Below are 24,469 nucleotides of genomic sequence, written 5' to 3'. Positions count from 1 at the left end.
GTCGTAAACAGCCCCATCAATCTTACTGGGCTTGGGCGGCGGAACTACACGGTCTGAGTAGGAAATGTCCGTTTGTCACGGACACTCATCATGAGTCTTATGCTGATTCAATGGTTTGGGACGCTATTCTACAGCTTGCTCCTGATAAAGAAGTTCGGCAACGTGCCTTACATCTGCCAAACCCGTCATTGTCGGAAGTTCTCAGCATCGCTCAATCTTTTGAAGTGTCTCACGCTGCTGGTGCGCAAATAGACGCGTGGTGTGATGTGGGCGCTGTACAGACCGCTTTCAACACTGACAATTTGCCTGTTTCACAGGGGAACGATGATGTGGCGGCGGTTCACTCGCGTCAACAACGTCGCGTTGGGCCACCACACTCGCAGCGAAAACAGCAACCACAGAAGCAGGTTCGTTCCGCACTTCCTTCTTGTCCACGTTGTTTCGTCCAGCATGACAGGGCTGCGTGTCCAAAACGTTGGGCCACGTGTAATTCATGTAGGAAGAAAGGCCACATTGCTTCTGTGTGTCAGTCCCCTAAAGTTCCTGTCGACGAGGATGAGGCATCGGACATGGATGTTAACTGTGTGCTTTCTCAAACAAATAAGTTGTTTGTTACTGTTCATGTTCTGGATAAAGACATTCGCATGCAAGTGGACACGGGCTCTGCAGTAACTCTCATTAATTCCCGCACGTATTTGGAGTTGGGCTCCCCTCCTTTGTCTCCCGTTATGCAAAATCTGCGAACTTATAATAAGCAGAAAATTCCTATCGTTGGCCAGTTTGATGCTTCCACTGCCTACAAGTCTGTTGTTAGGCCCCTCACGTTTTATGTGGTGGATCATGCGGGCACGGAAAACCTGTTCGGTTATGATGCTTTCCAGTTGTTCGGGTTCTCCATTGATGATGTGCACCTCATATCTGAGGATATTCCGTATCAACAACTGGATGGATTGTGTTCTGAATTCTCGTCCTTGTTCTCTGCTGGTCTGGGTCGGGCCAAGGATTTTGAAGCCCACATTACTCTTAAACCTACAGCTCGCCCTAAGTTTTTCTGGGCACGCCCTATTCCGATGGCATTGCGTGCGCCTGCCAAGGCTGAGATAGACAGGTTAACAGCTTCAGGGATTCTCCTTCCTGTTACCTCCAGCGAATGGGCATCGCCCATCGTGGTGGTTTCTAAACCAAACGGGAGTCTGCGATTGTGTGGTGATTTTAAAGCCACTGTCAACGCTCAGAGCCTCATTGACACTTATCCTCTTCCCCGTCCTGAGGAGTTATTTACCAAGCTCGCTGGGGGCCAGTTCTTTTCCAAACTTGACTTATCGGAGGCGTACCATCAGTTGCCATTGGATGCGTCTTCCAAGGAATTTCTCGTCATCAACACTCCTTGTGGGTTGTATCAGTACCAGCGGTTACCATTTGGCGTCGCTAGTGCACCAGCCATTTTTCAGCGGTTTTTGGAACAGCTCACGGCTTCCGTTCCCGGCTGCATCAACTACCTGGATGACATTGTTGTCACGGGGGCCTCCATTGAGGAGCACCTTCGCAATTTGCGTTCACTGTTTCGGGTCCTGCATTCAGCTGGGTTGAAGTGCAATCTGGACAAGTCACAGTTTTTCCAACCCTCCATTGTGTATCTTGGTTTCCACTTGTCCCGTGAGGGTATACGTCCTCTATGACAGCACGTTGCAGCCATTACCGCTCTACCCCAGCCGTCTACAGTCAAAGAACTTCAGGCGTTTCTCGGCAAGGTTGCTTATTATCACAAATTCATTCCATCCGCGGCGGCAGTGGCTCATCCTCTGCATCAGCTGTTATGCAAAAACGTTCCTTTCTGTTGGTCCGACGAGTGTGAGCAGGCTTTTGTCCACCTGAAGGCTCATTTGCAGTTGGCGCCTTGTCTTGCCACATTCCGTCCGGGTCAGCACTTGGTTCTGGCGACGGACGCGTCACAGTATGGCGTAGGGGCTGTTCTCGCCCATCGGTATGAGGATGGGTCGGAACGACCCATCGCCTACACTTCCAAGACCCTCAACGATGCTCAATGGCGTTACTCTCAAATCGAAAAGGAGGCGCTCGCTATTGTTTATGCACTAAAAAAGTTCAGCGTTTTTTTGTATGGTTCTAAGTTTCACCTCATCACTGACCACAAGCCGCTGGTCTCTCTGTTCAGCCCCTCGGCGTCACTTCCAGATAAGGCAGCTCACCGCCTGCAACGTTGGGCCTTATACTTGTCTCGTTTTCACTATGAGATTCACTATCGCCCCACGGCCCAACACGCCAACGCTGACGTGTTGTTGCGTTTGCCGATGGGCCCCGACCCGGTTTTCGATCGAGATGAACTACTCTGCTGCCACATTGATGAGGAAGAACGTCGTGCAGTCGAGGGTTTTCCACTTACAGATTCGCAGGTCGCATCGGCTACTGCGCGGGACCCGGTCCTGCGTCAGGTGATCGGTTTTGTGCAGCGGGGTTGGCCGGACAGGACCAAGGGCCGGGCATCGGATCCCCTTCGCAACTACCATGCCTTGCGCCTTTGTCTGTCTGTTCGTGAGGGTGTTGTTCTTCTGGCCATGGATGGCGCATCTCCACGGGTCATGTTGCGAGCCTCTCTTCGCAAAGCTGTTCTCAAACTATTGCATGAAGGCCATTGGGGGATTTCTCGGACTAAGTCCCTGGCCCGCAGGCACGTTTATTGGCCCGGTATTGATTCGGACATCGCCCACATGGTCACTGCGTGTGATCAGTGTATTCAACAACTGGCTGCACCTCGTACTATGCCCTCTCTGTGGCCTGATCCGGCGCAGCCGTGGGAACGGGTGCACGCTGACTTTGCCGGCCCCTTCCTCGGCACTTATTGGCTACTGTTGATTGACGCCTTCTCGAAGTTTCCGTTTGTTGTTCGATGTCCGTCACCCACCACTGCAGCAACGACGCTGGCTTTGTCCAAAATCTTTGCGCTAGAAGGTCTTCCATCTACGATTGTCACGGACAATGGCCCTCAGTTCTCTTCGCAGGCCTTCCATGATTTTTGTACTGGACAAGGGATTCATCATGTTACAGCACCGCCCTTCCATCCACAATCGAATGGGGAGGTCGAGCGCCTTGTCCCCACTTTCAAAAGCCAAATGAAAAAATTCCTTAGTGATTTTTCCACAGATGACGCTCTGTTGCAATTTCTGAGTTCTTATCGCTTCACGCCTCTGGGTGATCGCAGTCCTGCTGAACTCTTGCATGGCCGCCAACCGCGCACTCTACTGCACCTGCTTCACCCTGTCAGGCCTTGTACTGTGTCCCCTAGTGCGGGAAAATACCCGGTGGGCGCCGACATGTGGGCACAGGGGTATGGATCTCGCCCTAAATGGATTCCAGGGGTGATCCAGGCTCTTCGCGGCCGCCGGCTTTGTGAAATACGTACGGACGACGGCACGGTTGTTCGCCATTATGACCAGATGCGCCCACGAGTGGTGGCCACGCCGGTGCCACCACCCCTTCTTTCATCTCCACCAGCCCGAGAAGCCAGTCCTGTCACTGCTGCCGATCTTCCGGGCGTGTTGCTGCAGCCGCCGTCGCTACCACTTCCGAGTACGCCGGAACCGGCCCCAGTCGCGACGCCGCCTTCTCCGGGACCCATCTCGCTGGAGCACACCCCCAGGTCCACGACACCTATGGATGCTGCTCCAGAGTTTTCACCCATCATCTCGTCCAGGAGGCACGTTCCATGCGCAAGCTTCCGTCCTGGACATTTTCGACCATACTCTCGTGTTTCTCCGCAGGATCTTCTCGGGGCCTCCCAAGAAGCCATGGATGTCTCCGCACTGTCCATGTCTCCAAGGAAGTGAGTGTTTTTTTTTTTTTTTTCAAGGGGGGAAAAGTGTTGTGACAGTGCCACGACATTCAAAAGTGCCGCTACGTTAGTATGCGAACACGGCGATAGAGGCGCTCCGCAGCTCGGCCGAGCACGGGATTGCCACCTGGCTATGAACGGCGCCGGCCACATGTCACGGCACGGCAGTCGAATGACAGATGCGGAGTCAGTAGTATGTAACCCGCTAGTGTTTCTACTTTTGCATATCCACGCAAATTATTAGTGCTTAAAGGTTATAACAGACCTTTCTTTGGTAACATTACCAGATACCAAGTTTGTTTTGTTTGCAGGTGATGCAAACATCATAATAAATAGTAAATTAAATACAATTTTAAACAGAATGGTTAATGAAATTTTCATGAATATCAAGAAATTGTTCATAGCCAAATCTTAGTCATTAAACTTAGCAGAGACAGATTAAATGCAGATTAGAACTCTAAGAAGGTTTCCACTCAGTATTTGCCTAAAATATGAAGACCATCAAACAAAAGACATTGACAGTGTTCAGTTCTTGGATTACAACTTGGCAGTAAAGTCATTTGGGAGGAGCATGCCACAGAACTGCTGAAGCACCAACAAACCTTTGTTTATATGAAGATAGTAACTGTTCTTGAAAGAACAGATACCATTGATGACCGTGCAGCTTCTCTAGAATAAATGATAATTAATTGAAACCCTCAGCTGCTGACAGGTGTTGTTGATATACCTCAGTGGGGACAGCTGAAAATGAGTGCCCTGACCAGGACTCATACCTGGGATCTCCTGTTTACATGGCAGAATGGTATGAAACATATCTTTTCTACTGCAATCTCTTTGGTGTTACAAATGGCCTACAGAATGCAGTAATTAAATGAGGACATATTCCTCTGTTATCATGCGTGGATACAAATTGCAGTAAATATCTTCAAATATTGTTACTGTAAACTGTATTCACACTACTGGGTAACCATATATATTAATTCTAATGGAACTAGCTGGTGTTTTGATAGGTCTGGGAAATGCTATTAAATTGTAATTTTATCTTTGTACTTACCAACATAAAGGAAGCCAAGTTGTACAAAAGGGTGGACATGATCTGCTTTATGATCTGGAAAATGGAAGCAACCATCAACCCCATGTGCTATATGCTAAAAAATATCCAGAACATAGGGTACCGTGTGTACAATTGTTCAGCCATATTTTCCAGCAGACTGTGTCTCCTTGGCTACAACAGTGTCACTTCAAGCCAGATCTTGGACTATTCATACTTCTGTTGTGAAGAAGTGAGTATTAGAATGAGTGGAAGAAAATCCTGGAACTAATGTACATAGAAGTTCAGCATCTCTCAGGGTTAATCATCCTCTAGTCTAGGTGATTATGCATGAACAGTTGCTATAACCATATCACATACACTGTGTCCAACCCCTTCATCACAAGATCTGCCTGCCAGAGAGCAGTTTTGCCAATGGTGGTTGCAGATATGTGGTGAAGATACACTTTTGACAACAAAGATACTGACAAAGACTAGGCTGGTTTCAGGCAAGATGAGACTGACAATGTTCATAACCAACATGTGTGGGGTGATATTCAACTGCAGTTGAAGAAGCAAGGCATTGGTGCCAATTTTCAACTAATGTGTGTGCAGGACTTCTAGGCAATAGTTTAATAGGACCTTACATACTACCTAACAAATTGAATTGACTAGAGCAAGGAATCAGCAGTTCCTATCAAATGACTTGCCTGTCCTGCTAGAGGAGGTACCATTCTAACAATGGCTGGAGATGTGGTTCATGCATGATTGAGCATCAGCCCATTTTCTCCTAAACATCATAGAACTCTTCAAATACACATTTAATGGGCAATGTATTGATCATGGAGATTCAATACATTGGACAACTTGTTCCTTCAATCTTTACCCCTTGGATTTTTGGTTGTGGGGACACTTGACATTTTTGTGTATGTAAACCTCATTAATAATGCGCAAACACTACAGGAACATTCATGTAATAAGATGGACATCAATAAACTACAGGAATGCGTCATCAATGCATGATAGCACATCCATGACCAATTTGGAGTTTTTCAGAGACTGCATCATTCCCTAAAACACTAGGCAAAAGTATGCCTTACTATCAATGGTCACCATATTGCACACCTCCTTTAGTGTTGGCTCACAAGTGGAGGTGATACATTTAGCAAACAGATTACATTAGAAGATCTGATGTTTCACAGTAATAGAATAATGTTTTCTCATTTGTTTACTGCATTCTATAGGTTTCTGGTAATACCAAACAGTTTGCAGTAGAAGACACATTTCATAGTAGCAAACATGAACAAATGCTCATAGCTGTTTTGGTATGCCCATGTTTAATGGACATTTTTTCTTGTTTTTGTCCATATTACCACATCCGGAAATATGGAATAACTTTCTAACACTCTGTACATATGGAAAATAAAGGATGCAATAACAGCAATACGAATGAGAGACTAAAGAAATGACAACGGAAATTCTATGGACATCTGTTCAGGATGGATTCAACTTGACTAACAAAGCAGGTTCTTAAGGCATTGGAATTCAAACTAAAAGTTTCTGATAAATAGCTCAAGGAAGAAAGGAAGGACCTCAAGGGCAGTGAAGTGAATAAGGCAGAATCTGTAACTGATCAAAGAACAGATCACTGATCAACAGCTTTAAAGGCTTCCATAGTGAGCAAAAGTAGAGCGGTGGCTGAACAGTAGGGAGAATACAGGCAGCTACAGAAAGAATGCAGTAATTTTGGGCATCAAAATATGCTTCCAGAAATGCCTAACAGTTCCCTGATGTGGTCTCTAATGTTCCTAAAAAAGAGAAAAAACTATTAATTAATATAGATACTATTAATTAATATAGATACTCATCACATAGAGAAGGCCCTGAGTGGCAAACAGGTACATTTAAAAGTAGATTAAGTTAGCAGACAAAGTTCTTCCTCACATTTAGAAAACACACACACACACACACACACACACACACACACACACAGCCTTTGTTATCTCTGAGCACTAAGGCCCAATTGTAGTGAGAACCTTGTCTGGAATGGTTAGTGGTTTGGTTGTGAGCAGGTTGCTAAAGGCTTCAGCATCAGAAAAGAGTACTTATTTCTAAACTTGAGGTAAGGATTCAAAATCAATGTGGAATTTATTCTTGAGTCTTATATTATGGATGCGCATACCAAATTTCAGCTCAAGTGGAGTTTTATTGTTAGTTATCACTAAAGATTAAATGTAATGATATGTGAATGTAAGAATAGGGTTTTTTTGAACATCCTAAGTGTGCATACAAACATTCATATGAAATTGAATGAATACATTGTTACAATAGTCAAATAGTTTAGATAGTCTTGCTTTCTTTAATTATCTGTTTAAATATTATTTTTACTGACTAATTTTGCAGAAGAATTTTCTTGTGGTAAGCCTAGTACTGTGGCCTCAATAAACTACTGTACTACGCTTACCTCAGGAGATTCTTCTGTTAAGACAAGTAATGACAGTATATAAAATACTACCATTTTTGTCTGCCATAAAACAGAATATAACATAGTTCTGAATGTGAAGCAGATGGGATTTTAAGTTTTGATTAGTCTGCAAATATGTTGACTATATTTTTCATTATTATCCAAGCTGAAATTGAGTGGTTTTACACAGTAATATCCAGTTACTTTGTGTGTAATTTTCAATAACAGTTCTGCATCAGAAGGAAAATAGAGTTGTACCTGTTGGTAAGAACAAGTAAAGATCCTGCAGTAGTTGCAAAACAAGAGACAGGACAACAGCCAAAGAACAAGATAACATCAATACTGACTTATACATCAAGCTCATGATTCACAGGTAGCAAATGCTAATAATAATTTTATAACTATAGTAGAAAATATTGCTCTGTCCTAGAATTTCCATTATTGTTTATCAATCAGCTTATTATGATGCATTATTGTTTCAATTAAATGTAATTACTTTTGCTATTTGACACAAATTTTACATTAGTTACAAAACTGTAGGACATTTAGCATATAGTTTTTTCTTAATAATTGATATTTTTATGACAATATAGTATTAATATTACTGAATTGTGAATTTACTGTATTACTTTTCCTTTTTTTAATATTATAAAGTATTTTGTTAGTGTTCACCACTAACATTCCACATCATGATTTCAATACTTGAACATTGATTCGGACATTAAATTAATTTTGTCTTTCACATTAATGTCACAACTTACGATGAATGTGAAATTTATTTGGATAAACAGATTTCTGTAAGACATTAAATAGTTTAGCCTACTGCTAGATTAAAGTACCAAATAAAAGGAAGCTCCCTGAAAAATAGTCCAAAGTGAGAATTATCTACACAAAACCAAAATACAATGCAAAGTCTGAAGAGATAAATTACAAATATGAAATATGTACCCATAAGTTTTGATTTGTACACTAGTTTTAAGATGGTTGAAAGAATTTCAGTAAATATATTATATATTATCATATGAATGGATATGTTAGCAAATTGAGTTTGAGCATTAATCACTGAAACAATTGGGAGATGCAGGTGAACAGGTGTCATAATGAAAATTTAATATATGTGCTGGGCACTGGAACAATGTATCCACATCGTTGAATATCTGTCTTCATTCAATTTACAGGATCAAGACTGTTTGCTGATAAAGCAGTCACACTAAGTGGTGATTCAGCATCTTTCATTTGTCACTCAGTACCTACTGGACATAGCTTGAAGTACTGCCGCTTTGTTAGGCCTGATGGGAAAGGCTTCAGATTGACTGATGCATCTATTTATGAACATTATAGTTACAATGGCGCTGGTCTACAATATGGAGACTGTGGTTTGAAAATCCACAAACCTGGACAACAAGATATTGGACAGTGGATATGTGCAGCTCTTATACTTGGTGAAAGAATAGAAGGTAGTGCCTCAGTCGTGATTACTCAAGAAGGTATGTATGAAATCCACAAATATTTTACGTATAGATAATTGAAATTTCATATAATTCCAGTTTTGTTTCAGTCATTTCAAAGACAATCTGTAAGATATATTTCACATAGCAAAAAGAGAGATTCTACAGTTGAATCAGTAAAAAAAAAAAAAAAAAAAAAAAAACTGTAGGTGATCATTCCAAATATGCCCAAACTAACAAGTATCAATGAAAAGAAACCTGTGTTTTTACTTCTTCACAAATTATATCACAAAATAAAAAACTCATTCATTCAGTTATTCATTCATCATATTGTATAGATCCCATTATGAAGGGGAATCTTCAGTGATTTGGTACAATTTAAGACTTTGTATAACAGAATTGTCAGACACATATTTGTAGCTTGTATAAATGGTCACTATCATTCAGTGCCTATAGTTTATTTATGCATATTCAAGCTATAACTGGATGCAATAAAATTAACAGGAAGGATTCTGTTATGAAAGATGCTGCAGCTTCCTCAGTTATATTAAGTACAGTAATGGCAGTTTGATTGCTTGTTTTAATAATTACATGATTGCTCTAATAAGTGTCAAAGAATAACAGTTAGGAGCATACTGAAATGGGACAGGGCTATTAATAATGAACATTGTTATTTGTCTGTTGCTGTTGCTGAAATGAATCTTCTATCCTTAAGAGTCAAAATAATCAAATATTTTCTGAATTGATTAGTTAATTAGTTATATTTTTCTCTCTCCAACACACACAGACACACATTAAGCTGTTTCAGCTTTTCTCTACAAAAATATTATTATTTATAGTTGTTCAGTTGCAACATTTTGCTTTTTTGCTACAATATCAGTTCATTTAATATACATATACAGTTGCACTTCATTTCCATTTTGCATGGAAGATTCTTTGCTTCATCCCATGCCAGATACTGTAATGTGCCTTAAATTCAAATGTTGTTATACCTGAAAATATGCTCATCACATAAAAAAAACTGTATGAAAGTTAGTGTTAGTTGCATACCCACACACTCACTGTCTCAGATATGCATCCCATTTGGGCCAGACAGAAAACTCACTTCTGTTGAATGGTGTGACTGAAAAGAGATATAAAATGGTGAGAGATAAACAAAAGGAGCAGACTCTGTTGAATATCATACAGGTATGAATGTTTAGATGTGCATACAGGAGATGGCTGGTACGTGTGCAGATGGAGAGAGGAGAAGGGTTATATCCTAGAGAGTTGTTATCAGAAACAGTAAAAAAAGGGAAGTGGAATCTATATTGACACAGAGCAACAAGAACAACAAGTATGGTTGAGTAAGGATTGAGAGAGATTGTAGAGCTGGCACTGGGGCTTAGAATTGAATAGGATGAAATCAGGATTGGGAATAGAGGGGCATAAATGATATGGATTAGCAGAGATTGACATCAGGAGGGTTGGAAGAAGAAGGATGATAAAGTCTCAAACATGTTCACATACAAATGAACAAGTGGTACTCTATGGCTGTAAGTGCATACGATGTGGTATTAAAAAGAGAGAGAGAATTTGTTTCAGAAAAAGTTTCCACTTGCACATTTCAGAAAAGTTATTGTTTGGAAATGGTTGTAAATTATGTGATTTGTGAAGCAAGCATTCAAGTCAAACATATTGTGTGGAGCTGCATGCAATCTCTGACAATAAAGTTTGGTGAATAGTCCTGTAACATTAACTATGAACTATGAACAACAGTAACCTTACTGTTCTTGAAATTAGTCACCTCTCATTACTATGCACTGATGAGCTCTACAATACATGTCCTGGAAACTTTGTACCAAGTCTTTCTTTGCGATGGTGTTCAAACAGGAATATCGTCAAATCTCTTTCCTTTCAAAGTGAGTTTGAGATGAGGGAATAGTAAGAAATCTGGAGGATTGAGATCCGGTGAGTATGGTGGATGTTCAAGTTGCCCCACCCCCTTTTGCCATGAGCTCTTTGACATTAATGGCTGTGTGTGGGTGAGCGTTGTCATGAACAAAAAGCCAGGAACCTTGTTGTGTGTACTGGGGTCATATCCAGCATAGATGATGCATGAAATGGGTCAAAAATTTTAACATACCATGCAGCATTCATTGTCATTCTCTCAGGTAGAAATTCCTTATGGATAATGCCTTGACTATCAAAAAAGGAGATGAGCATAATTCTGATGTGTGGCTTTTCAGCTATGATCTTCCTCTAATGAGGAGATATCAAAGAACACCATTCCATGCTTTGGGGGGTTGTAGTGGAGAAACCAGGTATCATTCTTAGTGAACATATGGCTCAAGAAATTGGGTGTCACAGCTACCATTTTGACAAGATCCTGTGAAGCCTATAAACATGATTGCTTCTATCTGTCAGTCAAGCTATGTGGCACAAGATTCACAGTTCATCTGCAGTTCATCCATTATCATGAGCATTGTTAATCGACGGTCATTCGTGATTAATGTCCTCAGTTTCTCAGTGTTTTTGTCACTGACGGTGGTCACCAGTAGTCTGTTAAGGGGATTGTCAGAAACATTTTTGTGGCCTCCTTGAAATGGGCAAACCACACGTATACACATTTCATGGACAGTGCTTGATCCCCATAAACACGTACCACCAATGCATGTGTTTCTTTTGGTGCCTTGCCAAGCTTAAAACAAAACTTTAAATTGATCCTTTGCTCGTTCACTGTCCTGTTCTCAGTTCAGAATCAATGCACTAAACAAGCACTTTGTCCAACAGGTATAACATGGAACACACACGATACTCAACTGAATTACAGTGGAGGCTGGTTGTCAATACTGGCCACTACGTAGGTTAATCGCCAGTGTTTCCTGATTGCCATTCTGACTTCATTCACTGAACTTTTTTGTCAGAGGTTGTATATTACAACTATTTGGTCCGTTAGATTGTTGGTCACTGTTTAATGGCAGCCATGCACCCAGGCAGGAACATGCTTCAGTATCAAACCTCTGCCATTCATGAACCATGCACAGAATTATAACTTCTAGAGTAAACTTTGATTTTATTTTATTTACCAAAGGAGATGAAAGAATGGTGGTCTTAATCAGCTTTTCCCCACACCAAGACTGACTACATTTTGTGGTTTCTATCTATGTCATTCTAGTAAAGCCAGACAGTAGTGTGCTTCAAGAAATAGATACAACTTCTTCAGGAATTAATGACCTTAATATTCTGTCTCTTCACACTGGAAGATTAAGTGTGGTGCACTCAGCTTATAACTACTCATAGGGGGATTCTTTAAGTGCAAATGTTTTCTGAAGTTCCCATGGCCACCTCCTGTCCTGGACAGCCTACCACCTTGTTCATTGCCACTAATTACTGAGTGACCGGGTACCGACAGCACATTTACCCTCTGGCTTCCCCTAGCCAGAAAAGGGCTTCATGGCATTCTACAACGATGTTACAGGGTCTGATAGAGATTTCAGAGCTGCTTGGCTGCCGGAATGAATACAGATGCCATGATCCGTGTAGTAGCTATGCAGATTCTTGCCATTCACCCTCAATTATTCCGCCTGGAATACTTCACAGGAGAGATAGTAGTCCCTAGTCTAGACTGTACCCCTTATATCCTGGCCCCATCATTTTCATCTGTTTTTGACCCATCAGTAAACCATACTGTGTTTACTAGATGTTATTGTGGTTCATTCTTCCACTGCTCCCTATTTACCATTGTTATTTTCAAAGCTTTACTGAAGCAGCTGGAAGTTACCGTATAGTCAGCCAGCATTTCCCTGACCATTCCTATATTTCTTGGATATACTTTCTTGTGAATGATAGTAGGATAATTATGTTGGGAGTGACCATTAGATCTTGTTTCCTGCACCATTTCTACACAACATCCAGAGTACATTGTGCCACTGTTCTAATGGTAAGATACTTGCAGATTTATCAAGTATTACAATGACTAAATTGTCTGTGTATCCTTGGCAAAGGAACCTCTAGTATTCAACTCTTTGGTGAGTTAATTCACCACTAGGTTCCACAGTAGTAGTGATGAAACCCCTCCTAGCAGACACTCTCTGTGATGTTGATCACCATTTTCTCATTCTTTATGATGTATGATGTTTTCTCCCATTGTGTTCTCAGCATGGTCTCAATCCACCAGCACATGTTGGTCTTCATCCCATGCTATTTGCAACTCTAACCATGGATTCAGAGGTTGTGTTACTAAACATACCCTCAATAAATGGAAAGAGGCAGAGAGCAATTTCCCCTGAAAGTGTATAACATTTTCCATCATCCCAACAAGTTGATGAAGTCCTGTTTCACATGATTCACCTGGTTGATAGGCGTGTTGGTTTTCATGTAGAGAGGTGGAGGACAGTGAATGTTGGTTTCATTCAGAAGCTAGGGAGAAATGATCATACCAATATATATCCTTCTTTATCAGTATTTACAACAAGGGAATGAACTTTTACATCATGTCTGTTTGATAATTAGTCCTAAATGAGTACAATACTCAGCATAAATTTTACTGTTTTATGAATAATAACCTGTAGTGTTTCTTTGTCAGTCCCAGACTCATACTTCTGAGTGTCAGTAAATATATTACCATTTATTGTGCTGCTCTCATCCCTATTTCAGATGGCCCCCTGGTGATTGAACATGCTGGGACAAATGTCTTATTACTGAGGAACTGCTAAAATTACCAAAACTAATAATATGCATGCCATTATTTATAATTTTATAGTTGTTGCTACTGTTGCCTACAGTTAAAAATCTGCTTTTTGCAGCCCTCCACACTAATCAACCCTGTGTAGATCTCTTCATTTCTGAATAACTACTGCAACCTACTGTTTGATAAAACTGTGCCTGTTAGATATTTTTTCTCTGACTAAATTCAGCAGATTCCTACTACTTCATTGGTCATTTGTCCTCCCTATCTGATATTCAACATTCTTCTGTAACACTACATTTCAAAAGCTTCTGTTCTCTTCTTTTCTTTTTATTGTTCAAGTTTCAGTTCCATACTCCAGGTAAATGATTTAAGACTGGACCTCCTAATATGTAAAACTATACGAAATGTTAACATATTTCTCTTTTTATTATTGCCAATTTGTAATTTATATCCTCTTTACTTCTGCCATCATCACCTATTTTACTGTTAAAACTCATCTGTTGCTTTCAGTGTGACATTTTCTAATTTTATTCCCTCACGTCACCTGCATGATTTGACTACACACATTTACCCCTTTTTGAGTTTTATTTATCTGACCTTTATATCTTTTCAAGACACTATCCATTCCAAGCTGTAATATAAGAAGTCCTGTTGCATACTCTACAGTTCTGACATTGACCAACAATGTTCAGACGAACACAAGTTAGATGTTTCTTAATTTTCATGATGGTTTTGTAAGACCTCAAATGTCCCCATACAGTGATGGTAAGGAACTGATTCCAGCTGTTTTTAAGTGTTTCCCCTAATCACTGTATGGGGACATTTGGTGTCTTACAAATCTTCAATTTGTCATCTTGGTGAGTATGGCAGCAAAAAGATCTTTGTTAACAGAATTTCTTGAAACCTGTTGACCATCATTGAGTTGCTGTTTGATTTTGCTTAAATAAGTATTTAGAACCTGCTTTTCCCTCAAATCACCGAACAAGGATGGTATCTCACTCAAGGCTGTAGAAACACGCACATTCCTGGCTGACTTGCAAGCTTTCAATTATTTGTGGCTCACACTGAAGCAAACAATCAAGAATATCCACAGCTTTGTTGTCAGTAACCCTAATATGCATAACTTGGACACTGAGAAGCAGAAACCCTGGCAGCCCAGTGGGAAATCATATCCATTTTATGTGGCATGGCCAATACCCAGGTCAAAGTCTTCAATTATTTGTTTTCAAGATAGAATTTAAATTTTTCATGGCCAAACAAGACAGCCAAGGTCTCCAGCACATAAACTGAATATTTAATTTTGGCAGGTGATAATGTTCTCTGATCACAGGATACCATTCTAAACTAAGTAACATGGCTTGAATTAGACACATCAGTCTAGAAAATAAACTCATGCTCAAAATCAGATGTTGGTATGAGAGGACCACTACTTAAAGTCATACAGCAGTATACTTAATGATAATATTAGAGATGAAAAATTATAGCAGACTGCAGCTTACCTGAATAGAATTTTCTTTAGTGTGATTCCACTTAGATATTTCTCCTCCAATCCAGAATCATTGAATTCTTCCTCTTGAGTTTCCAAAATTCCTTGCTAAGTCAAGAAACATGTCACATTTGTAGCAGAATCACAGCAAACTGTAAAACCTAATAAGTACATGCATGAAACCATGACACCACAAGCACACATTGAGTCATTTAGTCACCACAACAGCTCTCCTGTTCACTACTGTTTCTTTCAAAGTGATTCTGGAAACTGACAACAGAAGGCAGTAGCTGTCAAGGTACAAGAAGCTAGATGTCTGTACATTTTTCTCATATGAAATGAGCCCAGTTTTAAAGCTTTAGTCGCTCTTGTGTTGAGAAAATCACACACTGACTATACTCACATGCAGTCATTTGAACACTTGGATGCCAAACTGTTAATAATAAATTTCAGTAGGATTCAACTCCTGAGCTTTCAGACATTGAATACACCTGTAGCCTCACAATCTGTGATACTTCATACCATGCAACTCATTTAAAGTGCTCACAAAATGCACAAAAACAACTTGTTCTGACTAGTACTCATATAACCCTGCCACAAGTTGTTAAGGAAACCAGTTGACCTTTGATAGAAGATGGGTATCAATATGTGCAGTGAGAGTGTGCAAAATCTCATTATATCCTGGACTCCCCTTATGGTAACAACTGAATAAAGAACTGCCCTTCAATAAAAATATTTCTGGACATTAGCAAGTTAGCACTAAAGGATATGTAACATAACTCCTTCCATCCTTCTTTCATTCATTCTGATTATCCACTCATTGTATTCTATACACACCACCATACTGGAGAACTTTCAGGGATGTGAAATGAGTCAAGATGTACTTTAACAGACTGAAGCAGCTGTTAGAAATTGCACTAATAGTTACTTATCATTCAGCTACTACAAACAGAAAGTGTATTAAATGATTATATGGAAGGTATCAGAAAGTATTGTTTGAGCTGTTATTCAGTATTAGAAAACTGGACAATGCAAATTGAGTGCAGTCCAGTGATTTGAAAAGAAGTAATGGGTTTAATTACACCAGAAGCAATACTCACCAAAATCTTCATGGGCGTATGTCTTCTAATTTCAAATGAATGATAGTGGTTAATAAGTTTGATTTTGCTTTTGATATGATTCTCTGTTCAGACAAAAATATCCGTGTAGTGAAGTATTACCTTTATCTGGTACCAGTCTTTATATTATGACTTTGGCACTGGGCAAGCAATCTCTTTGAAACAATGATAATAATAATAATAATAATAATAATAATAACAGAAGTATTCAGCAATGATATAAATATGGCTTTTGGAACAGACAAATGTAAGAAAAATAGCATAGTCAAGGGAAAACACACTAAACAAGATGATTACATATTGGATAACCACAGCGACTGCATAGAAGCGATGGAAAAAACAGATGCCTATAAATATCTAGGATACAGACAAAAAATAGGAATAGATAATACAAATATTAAAGAAGAACTAAAAGAAAAATATAGACAAAGACTAACAAAAATACTGAAAACAGAATTGACAGCAAGAAACAAGACATAAGCTATAAATACTTATGCTATAACAATATTGACCTACTCATTTGGAATAGTGAAATGGAGTAACACAGACCTAGAAGCACTCAATACACTTACACAATCCTAATGCCACAAATATAGAATACATCACATACATTCAGCAACAGAAAGATTCACATTAAGCAGGAAGGAAGGAAGAAGGGGATTTATCGACATTAAAAACCTTTATTATGGACAGGTAGACAATTTAAGAAAATTCTTTCTAGAACGAGCAGAAACTAGCAAAATACACAAAGCAATCACTCATATAAATACATCGGCTACACCACTGCAAATTCATAACCACTTCTACAACCCTTTAGATCACATAACATCAACAGATACGAAGAAAGTAAATTGGAAAAACAAAACACTACATGGCAAGCACCCGTATCATCTAACACAGCCACACATCGATCAAGATGTATCCAACACATGGCTAAGAAAAGGCAATATATACAGTGAGACAGAAGGATTCATGATTGCAATACAGGATCAAACAATAAACACCAGATATAACAGCAAGCATATTATTGAAGATCCCAATACTACAACAGATAAATGCAGACTTTGCAAACAATAAACAGAAACAGTAGATCACATCACAAGCGGATGTACAATACTAGCAAATACAGAATACCCCAGAAGACATGACAATGTAGCAAAAATAATACATCAACAACTTGCCATACAACATAAACTAATAAAACAACATGTTCCCACATACAAGTATGCACCACAAAATGTACTGGAGAATGATGAATACAAATTATACAGAAACAGAACCATTTTAACAGACAAAACAACACCACATAACAAACCTGACACCATATTCACCAATAAAAGAAGAAATTAACACAACTAATCGAAATATCCATACCCAATACAACAAATATACAAAAGAAAACAGGAGAAAAAATTGAAAAATACATCCAACTGGCTGAGGAAGTCAAAGACATGTGGCATCAGGATAAAGTTGACATTATACCAATTATACTATCAACTACAGGAGTCATACCACACAATATCTACCAGTACATCAATGCAATACAGCTACATCCATACTTATATATACAACTACAGAAATCTGTAATTATTGATACATGTTCAATTACCCGAAAGTTCCTAAATGCAATGTAACATATACCGTACAGTTAAAAGGAAGTCACGCTTGATCAAGGTCTGCATCACTTTCCATTTTTAACCAGATGTAACGTCTGAGAAAGGAAAGAAATAATAATAATAATAATTTTATTGTCATTTGGCCATTACAGCAATAGACAATGTCATACACATACTAAAATACAATTAATAGTTTGAAAGAAACAACAGGTTTGTTGTTAACATTATAGTATTATATTACAGTTGATAAATTCTCTTATATCATAGAATGGGTGGAGGACTAGCCAGTCATGGATTGTTTGTTTGAATAATTGTTGAGGTAATTTTTGAACAGATTGAGGAAGATTATTAAATTATTTGTACCCCATGATTTCATAGCTTTTGAGTGACTTTGACAGTCTGTGGTAAGGAATATAGAGGCACCTATTCCTTGTTGTATTGTGGATGTGTACATTTTCTCTGGTTTTTGTTCCTGGTAATTTTTTCTTCGTATAAATTAGAACATAGTATATGAACAAGTTTATAACAGTCATGGTTTACAGTGTGCCTTATATGCAGAACCAGCAATTATCCTAATAGCTTTCTTTTGCAGTATGAATATGTCATTTACACAGCTAGAGTTCCCCCACAAAATAATTCCATATGTTATTATACTTTGAAAGAATGAAAAATAGGATATTCTAACATATTTTTCACTAATACAATCCATAAGTCGCTTTAACAGATAAATAACTCTTGGCGACTTACCACTAATATATTGTACATGTTGACCCCAAGATAATTTATCATCTATGTATACCTCCAAAAATTTGACATAACTTGGATCATCTGACAGAAGATTATCTTTATGACTACAAACCATCTGCTGTGTTTTGTTTTCATTCAGGCGGAATACATTTGCCTTGAACCAATAGCATGCTTGGTCAATTGTCTTTGCTGCACAAGTTTAAAGGCTATTGAAAACATCACTAGCATGAAGAAATGTTGTATCATCTGCATACAACACAGTGGTGAACTTGATAAATGATGGCAGATCATTTATCATTATTAGGAATAAAAAGGGGCCCAGTACAGATCCCTGCAGAACACCTACTTTGACTTGTTCTATACTCGACATTTCTTTCCCTACACAAACAACTTGCTTACAATTCTGAAGATATGATTTTATTAATGTAAAGCTGTTATGTCTAATGCCATAGAATTCCAGTTTTTCTAGGAGGGAAAGATTTGCTTAGATCACAAAATGTGAGTTGAGCATAGCATCCACAGTAGAGAACTTTTTCCTAAAACCATATTGGGATTCACTGATTATTCCTAATTTTTCAAAATAAACAGATAGCTGTTGGTAAATTACACATTCCAGTATTTTAGGAAAAGCTGGGACTATGGAGATTGGTCTGTAACTGGAAGGTGTGTCTATATCTCCCTTTTTATATATTGGAACTACCCTATCCACTTTGAGTTCTTCGGGAAAATATCCATCAGATATACATTTATTTATACAGAATGTTATGGGGTACCCAATATAGTCTAGTACTTTCTTTAGTATATTACAGGATATGTCATATATATCTACACTTCCTGAAGATTTCAACCGTTTTAAAATGCTTAGGACAAGACTAGATGAGACCTCAGAGAACAAAAACGTGCCTGTGTCTGTTGGTGTTCTGCAAACATTTTTAGAAAGTAACTCTGATGAACTGATATCAGGTTTGATTATAGTATTTCCTACATCTTCAACAGATTTAATAAAGAAATCATTGAATTTTTGGGGACTTATATTAAGTTTTTTGCTTCTTACATCTTTAGTAACACCATTTATTAATTTCCATGCAGCTTTGCACTTAATTGTGGAATTATCAATGGTATTGAAATTATGTGCTTTTTTGGCTTCCACAATGGCTTTTTTATCCTCATTCCTGCATTTTATATAGGCTAATCTGACATGTTCTGTTTTCTGATTGCTAATATATTGTGCAACACTGGATTTTGTCTGTTTGTAGCCCTGTTTGTAAAGCCTTTGTCAGTTAATTTGCGTTTCTTTTTGGGGATGTTGTCATTAAATTGCATCATAAATGTTTTAAAAAATCTCTCAAATAATAGTTTCCCTGACAAATCAGCACTAAGACTATAACTTGTGTCACCATTACATTGGTTAAACCAGTCTCTCTCAGCAAGGGACTTACAAAGCTGAACAATTTTGTCATCTGTGACAGGTCAGTTGATTATAACTTTTGGGTCAGGCTTAGGAATATTACTCTTATCAATACAGAACCTACTTGTATAGTTTAAAGATACAGAGTAATAATCTGAAAATGGAAACGCTGTAACATCACATGATTCTTCTGTAGTTTTGAAGTTGTCAAAAATATTGTCAAGACATGCTTTATCTCTTGTGGGCCTGTTATTGATTGAGTGCAAATTGCACACTGTAAAAGATCCAGCAGCATTTGAAATGCATTTTGTTGCTATTGCTGGAAAAATTTGTATTCAGTACCACCTGATAATTATTTTGGCAGTCAACATGGTATGTCAGTGCTAGCTGTATGACATTTTGCTTTTTCTCAACCTTGGCATTAAGTGAAATTTTTAAACTGAATTATATGAACAGTAGATGTTTAAAAACATAGGGAAGCTAAAATAGTATAAATCTTTATCACCAGTGCCAGATATCTACCTAGAAATAACAACTGTGATGACCATGTAGCAGGAGATGATAAGTATGCAGTACAATTCCCTAACTCTTAGTAGTTAGAAAGATGTTGATGTCATTCATTTTATTTATTTATTTGGTACATGAAATCATTTTTAGTAAATTGTTTGTACACATGATATAGGACGAGGGGTAAATATTATTAATTTACGATTTTAGTAATCATTGTGACTACACAATCAACATAATAAAAGTACATAATAATATAAATTGATGTACCTCATTGCTCATATGTATGAAGCAGTAGTTATTAAGTGAAACTACATGATCAACACAATCAAAGGAAATTATAGTATAAAGTGACATAATACACAGATTAACAATATTTGATAATTGAGGTCTACTTATTACAATGATCCAGAAATTCAGAGACAGTCTCTGTCTGACACCATATAACCCCAGGGATAAATAATCTTAAGTGTATGTAGTTATGGTTAGTTGCATATACATATTGATTTGGTTTACAAAGAAGAGGAGTTGTCATATTTATAAAAAATGGATATAAATACAATAATAAGTAAATTCTGTATAGATCAGGATATAGAAACATGTGCTTGTGAGTTACTATTGATAAATGTAATATTTCTGATTGTTACAGTATACAGGTCCCCATTGGGCAGTTGGGAAATCATTGTGAATTTTTGATGATTAATTGTGTCTGAGTCTACATCTACATCTACATCTACATCTATACTCCGCGAGCCACCTTACGGTGTGTGGCGGAGGGTACTTATTGTACCACTATCTGATCCCCCCTTCCCTGTTCCATTCACGAATTGTGCGTGGGAAGAACGACTGCTTGTAAGTCTCCGTATTTGCTCTAATTTCTCGGATCTTTTCGTTGTGATCATTACGCGAGATATATGTGGGCGGTAGTAATATGTTGCCCATCTCTTCCCGGAATGTGCTCTCTCGTAATTTCGATAATAAACCTCTCCGTATTGCGTAACGCCTTTCTTGAAGTGTCCGCCACTGGAGCTTGTTCAGCATCTCCGTAACGCTCTCGCGCTGACTAAATGTCCCCATGACGAATCGCGCTGCTTTTCGCTGGATCATGTCTATCTCTTCTATTAATCCAACCTGGTAAGGGTCCCATACTGATGAGCAATACTCAAGAATCGGACGAACAAGCGTTTTGTAAGCTACTTCTTTCGTCGATGAGTCACATTTTCTTAGAATTCTTCCTATGAATCTCAACCTGGCGCCTGCTTTTCCCACTATTTGTTTTATGTGATCATTCCACTTCAGATCGCTCCGGATAGTAACTCCTAAGTATTTTACGGTCGTTACCGCTTCCAATGATTTACCACCTATGGCATAATCGTACTGGAATGGATTTCTGCCCCTATGTATGCGCATTATATTACATTTATCTACGTTTAGGGAAAGCTGCCAGCTGTCGCACCATTCATTAATCCTCTGCAGGTCTTCCTGGAGTACGTACGAGTCTTCTGATGTTGCTACTTTCTTGTAGACAACCGTGTCATCTGCAAATAGCCTCACGGAGCTACCGATGTTGTCAACTAAGTCATTTATGTATATTGTAAACAATAAAGGTCCTATCACGCTTCCTTGCGGTACTCCCGAAATTACCTCTACATCTGCAGATTTTGAACCGTTAAGAATGACATGTTGTGTTCTTTCTTCTAGGAAATCCTGAATCCAATCACAAACCTGGTCCGATATTCCGTAAGCACGTATTTTTTTCACTAAACGTAAGTGCGGAACCGTATCAAATGCCTTCCTGAAGTCCAGGAATACGGCATCAATCTGCTCGCCAGTGTCTACGGCACTGTGAATTTCTTGGGCAAATAGGGCGAGCTGGGTTTCACATGATCTCTGTTTGCGGAATCCATGTTGGTTATGATGAAGGAGATTTGTATTATCTAAGAACGTCATAATACGAGAACACAAAACATGTTCCATTATTCTACAACAGATTGACGTAAGTGAAATAGGCCTATAATTATTCGCATCTGATTTATGACCCTTCTTGAAAATGGGAACGACCTGTGCTTTCTTCCAGTCGCTAGGTACTTTACGTTCTTCCAGAGATCTACGATAAATTGCTGATAGAAAGGGGGCAAGTTCTTTAGCATAATCACTGTAGAATCTTAAGGGTATCTCGTCTGGTCCGGATGCTTTTCCGCTGCTAAGTGATAGCAGTTGTTTTTCAATTCCGATATCGTTTATTTCAATATTTTCCATTTTGGCGTCCGTGCGACGGCTGAAGTCAGGGACCGTGTTACGATTTTCCGCAGTGAAACAGTTTCGGAACACTGAATTCAGTATTTCTGCCTTTCTTCGGTCGTCCTCTGTTTCGGTGCCATCGTGGTCAACGAGTGACTGAATAGGGGATTTAGATCCGCTTACCGATTTTACATATGACCAAAACTTTTTAGGGTTCTTGTTTAGATTGTTTGCCAATGTTTTATGTTCGAATTCGTTGAATGCTTCTCTCATTGCTCTCTTTACGCTCTTTTTCGCTTCGTTCAGCTTTTCCTTATCAGCTATGATTCGACTACTCTTAAACCTATGGTGAAGCTTTCTTTGTTTCCGTAGTACCTTTCGTACATGATTGTTATACCACGGTGGATCTTTCCCCTCGCTTTGGACCTTAGTCGGTACGAACTTATCTAAGGCGTACTGGACGATGTTTCTGAATTTTTTCCATTTTTGTTCCACATCCTCTTCCTCAGAAATGAACGTTTGATGGTGGTCACTCAGATATTCTGCGATTTGTGCCCTATCACTCTTGTTAAGCAAATAGATTTTCCTTCCTTTCTTGGCATTTCTTATTACACTTGTAGTCATTGATGCAACCACTGACTTATGATCACTGATACCCTCTTCTACATTCACGGAGTCGAAAAGTTCCGGTCTATTTGTTGCTATGAGGTCTAAAACGTTAGCTTCACGAGTTGGTTCTCTAACTATCTGCTCGAAGTAATTCTCGGACAAGGCAGTCAGGATAATGTCACAAGAGTCTCTGTCCCTGGCTCCAGTTCTGATTGTGTGACTATCCCATTCTATACCTGGTAGATTGAAGTCTCCCCCTATTACAATAGTATGATCACGAAACTTCTTCACGACGTTCTGCAGGTTCTCTCTGAGGCGCTCAACTACTACGGTTGCTGATGCAGGTGGCCTATAGAAGCATCCGACTATCATATCTGACCCACCTTTGATACTTAACTTAACCCAGGCAGAAGGAAGGGATTATTAATCTGAGTTGATTTAAATGTATATTTCTTCAATGAAATTTGATCTAGAGGTGCTTTTAGCTACTTATAACTTGGTATCAATCATAAATTTTCCTATCCAAGTTGTTCAAAATATTAGCACCATTATAGATAACGTATATATTCAACAAGAGGAAGTTAAAGAGATACATGCATATCCAGTGGTAAATGGAGTGTCAGCTCATGAAGCATAGTCACATTACATAACTTAGCTCCATGTACAGCTCAAAACACTATAATCAATGACAAAAAATACTGTATATTTTAAAGAAATTTTTAAAATGTTGACTTGGGTGATGTTTATATTTCATAATAAATTTTTATATGTTTTTGACAATAGTTTTCTTGACAAGATAATTAAATTAAAGAATTGCAAGACATTAAAGAGATCTGGATTAACTACAGGAATCAGAGTCTCTTCAAAATGAAAAAAAGGGCAATCACTGCATAGCCAGAACAAGTAATGACTCAGAAATACTTCCTTATTATAGGCAGTATTGCAAAATGTTACGAAAAGTTGTAAAAAAGATATACAAGAGTAAGCACATCTTGTCTGACACTGACAGATCAGATAATACAATGGAATCCATATGGAATGCTGCTAAAAGAGAAACAGAGAAAGGAGCCATAGAAAGTGACACTAATTCTGTTAAAGGGGATGTGAGCACTGTAAAAGAGAGAGCATGTATAGCACACAGTTTTAATAAGTACTTTTGAAAAATATGTGAGAAAACTATTGAAAATAATTCACAAGCTAAAGTGAAATAATACACTGAATAAGCACAACAGAGGACATTTAGTGCTACATAAATTAGTTCCTCATCCCCATGATC

General features: G+C 38.7%; 1 protein-coding gene across 1 annotated transcript in view; it reads left to right on the top strand.

Annotated features, from left to right (window-relative positions):
• The window catches only part of LOC126251979 (uncharacterized), a 281,887-nt gene that overhangs the window by 231,587 nt on the left and 25,831 nt on the right, over window positions 1-24,469 (top strand). The window contains exon 13 of the mRNA XM_049952752.1: window positions 8,520-8,828. Coding sequence (XP_049808709.1) covers window positions 8,520-8,828 — 309 coding nt within the window. The remainder of the gene's footprint in view (window positions 1-8,519; window positions 8,829-24,469) is intronic.

This window comes from Schistocerca nitens, chromosome 4 (assembly GCF_023898315.1).
Source record: "Schistocerca nitens isolate TAMUIC-IGC-003100 chromosome 4, iqSchNite1.1, whole genome shotgun sequence".
Classification (NCBI taxonomy): domain Eukaryota; kingdom Metazoa; phylum Arthropoda; class Insecta; order Orthoptera; family Acrididae; genus Schistocerca; species Schistocerca nitens.
The sequence above is the reverse complement of the archived record's forward strand: the minus strand, read 5'-3'. Positions and strand labels throughout refer to the sequence as shown.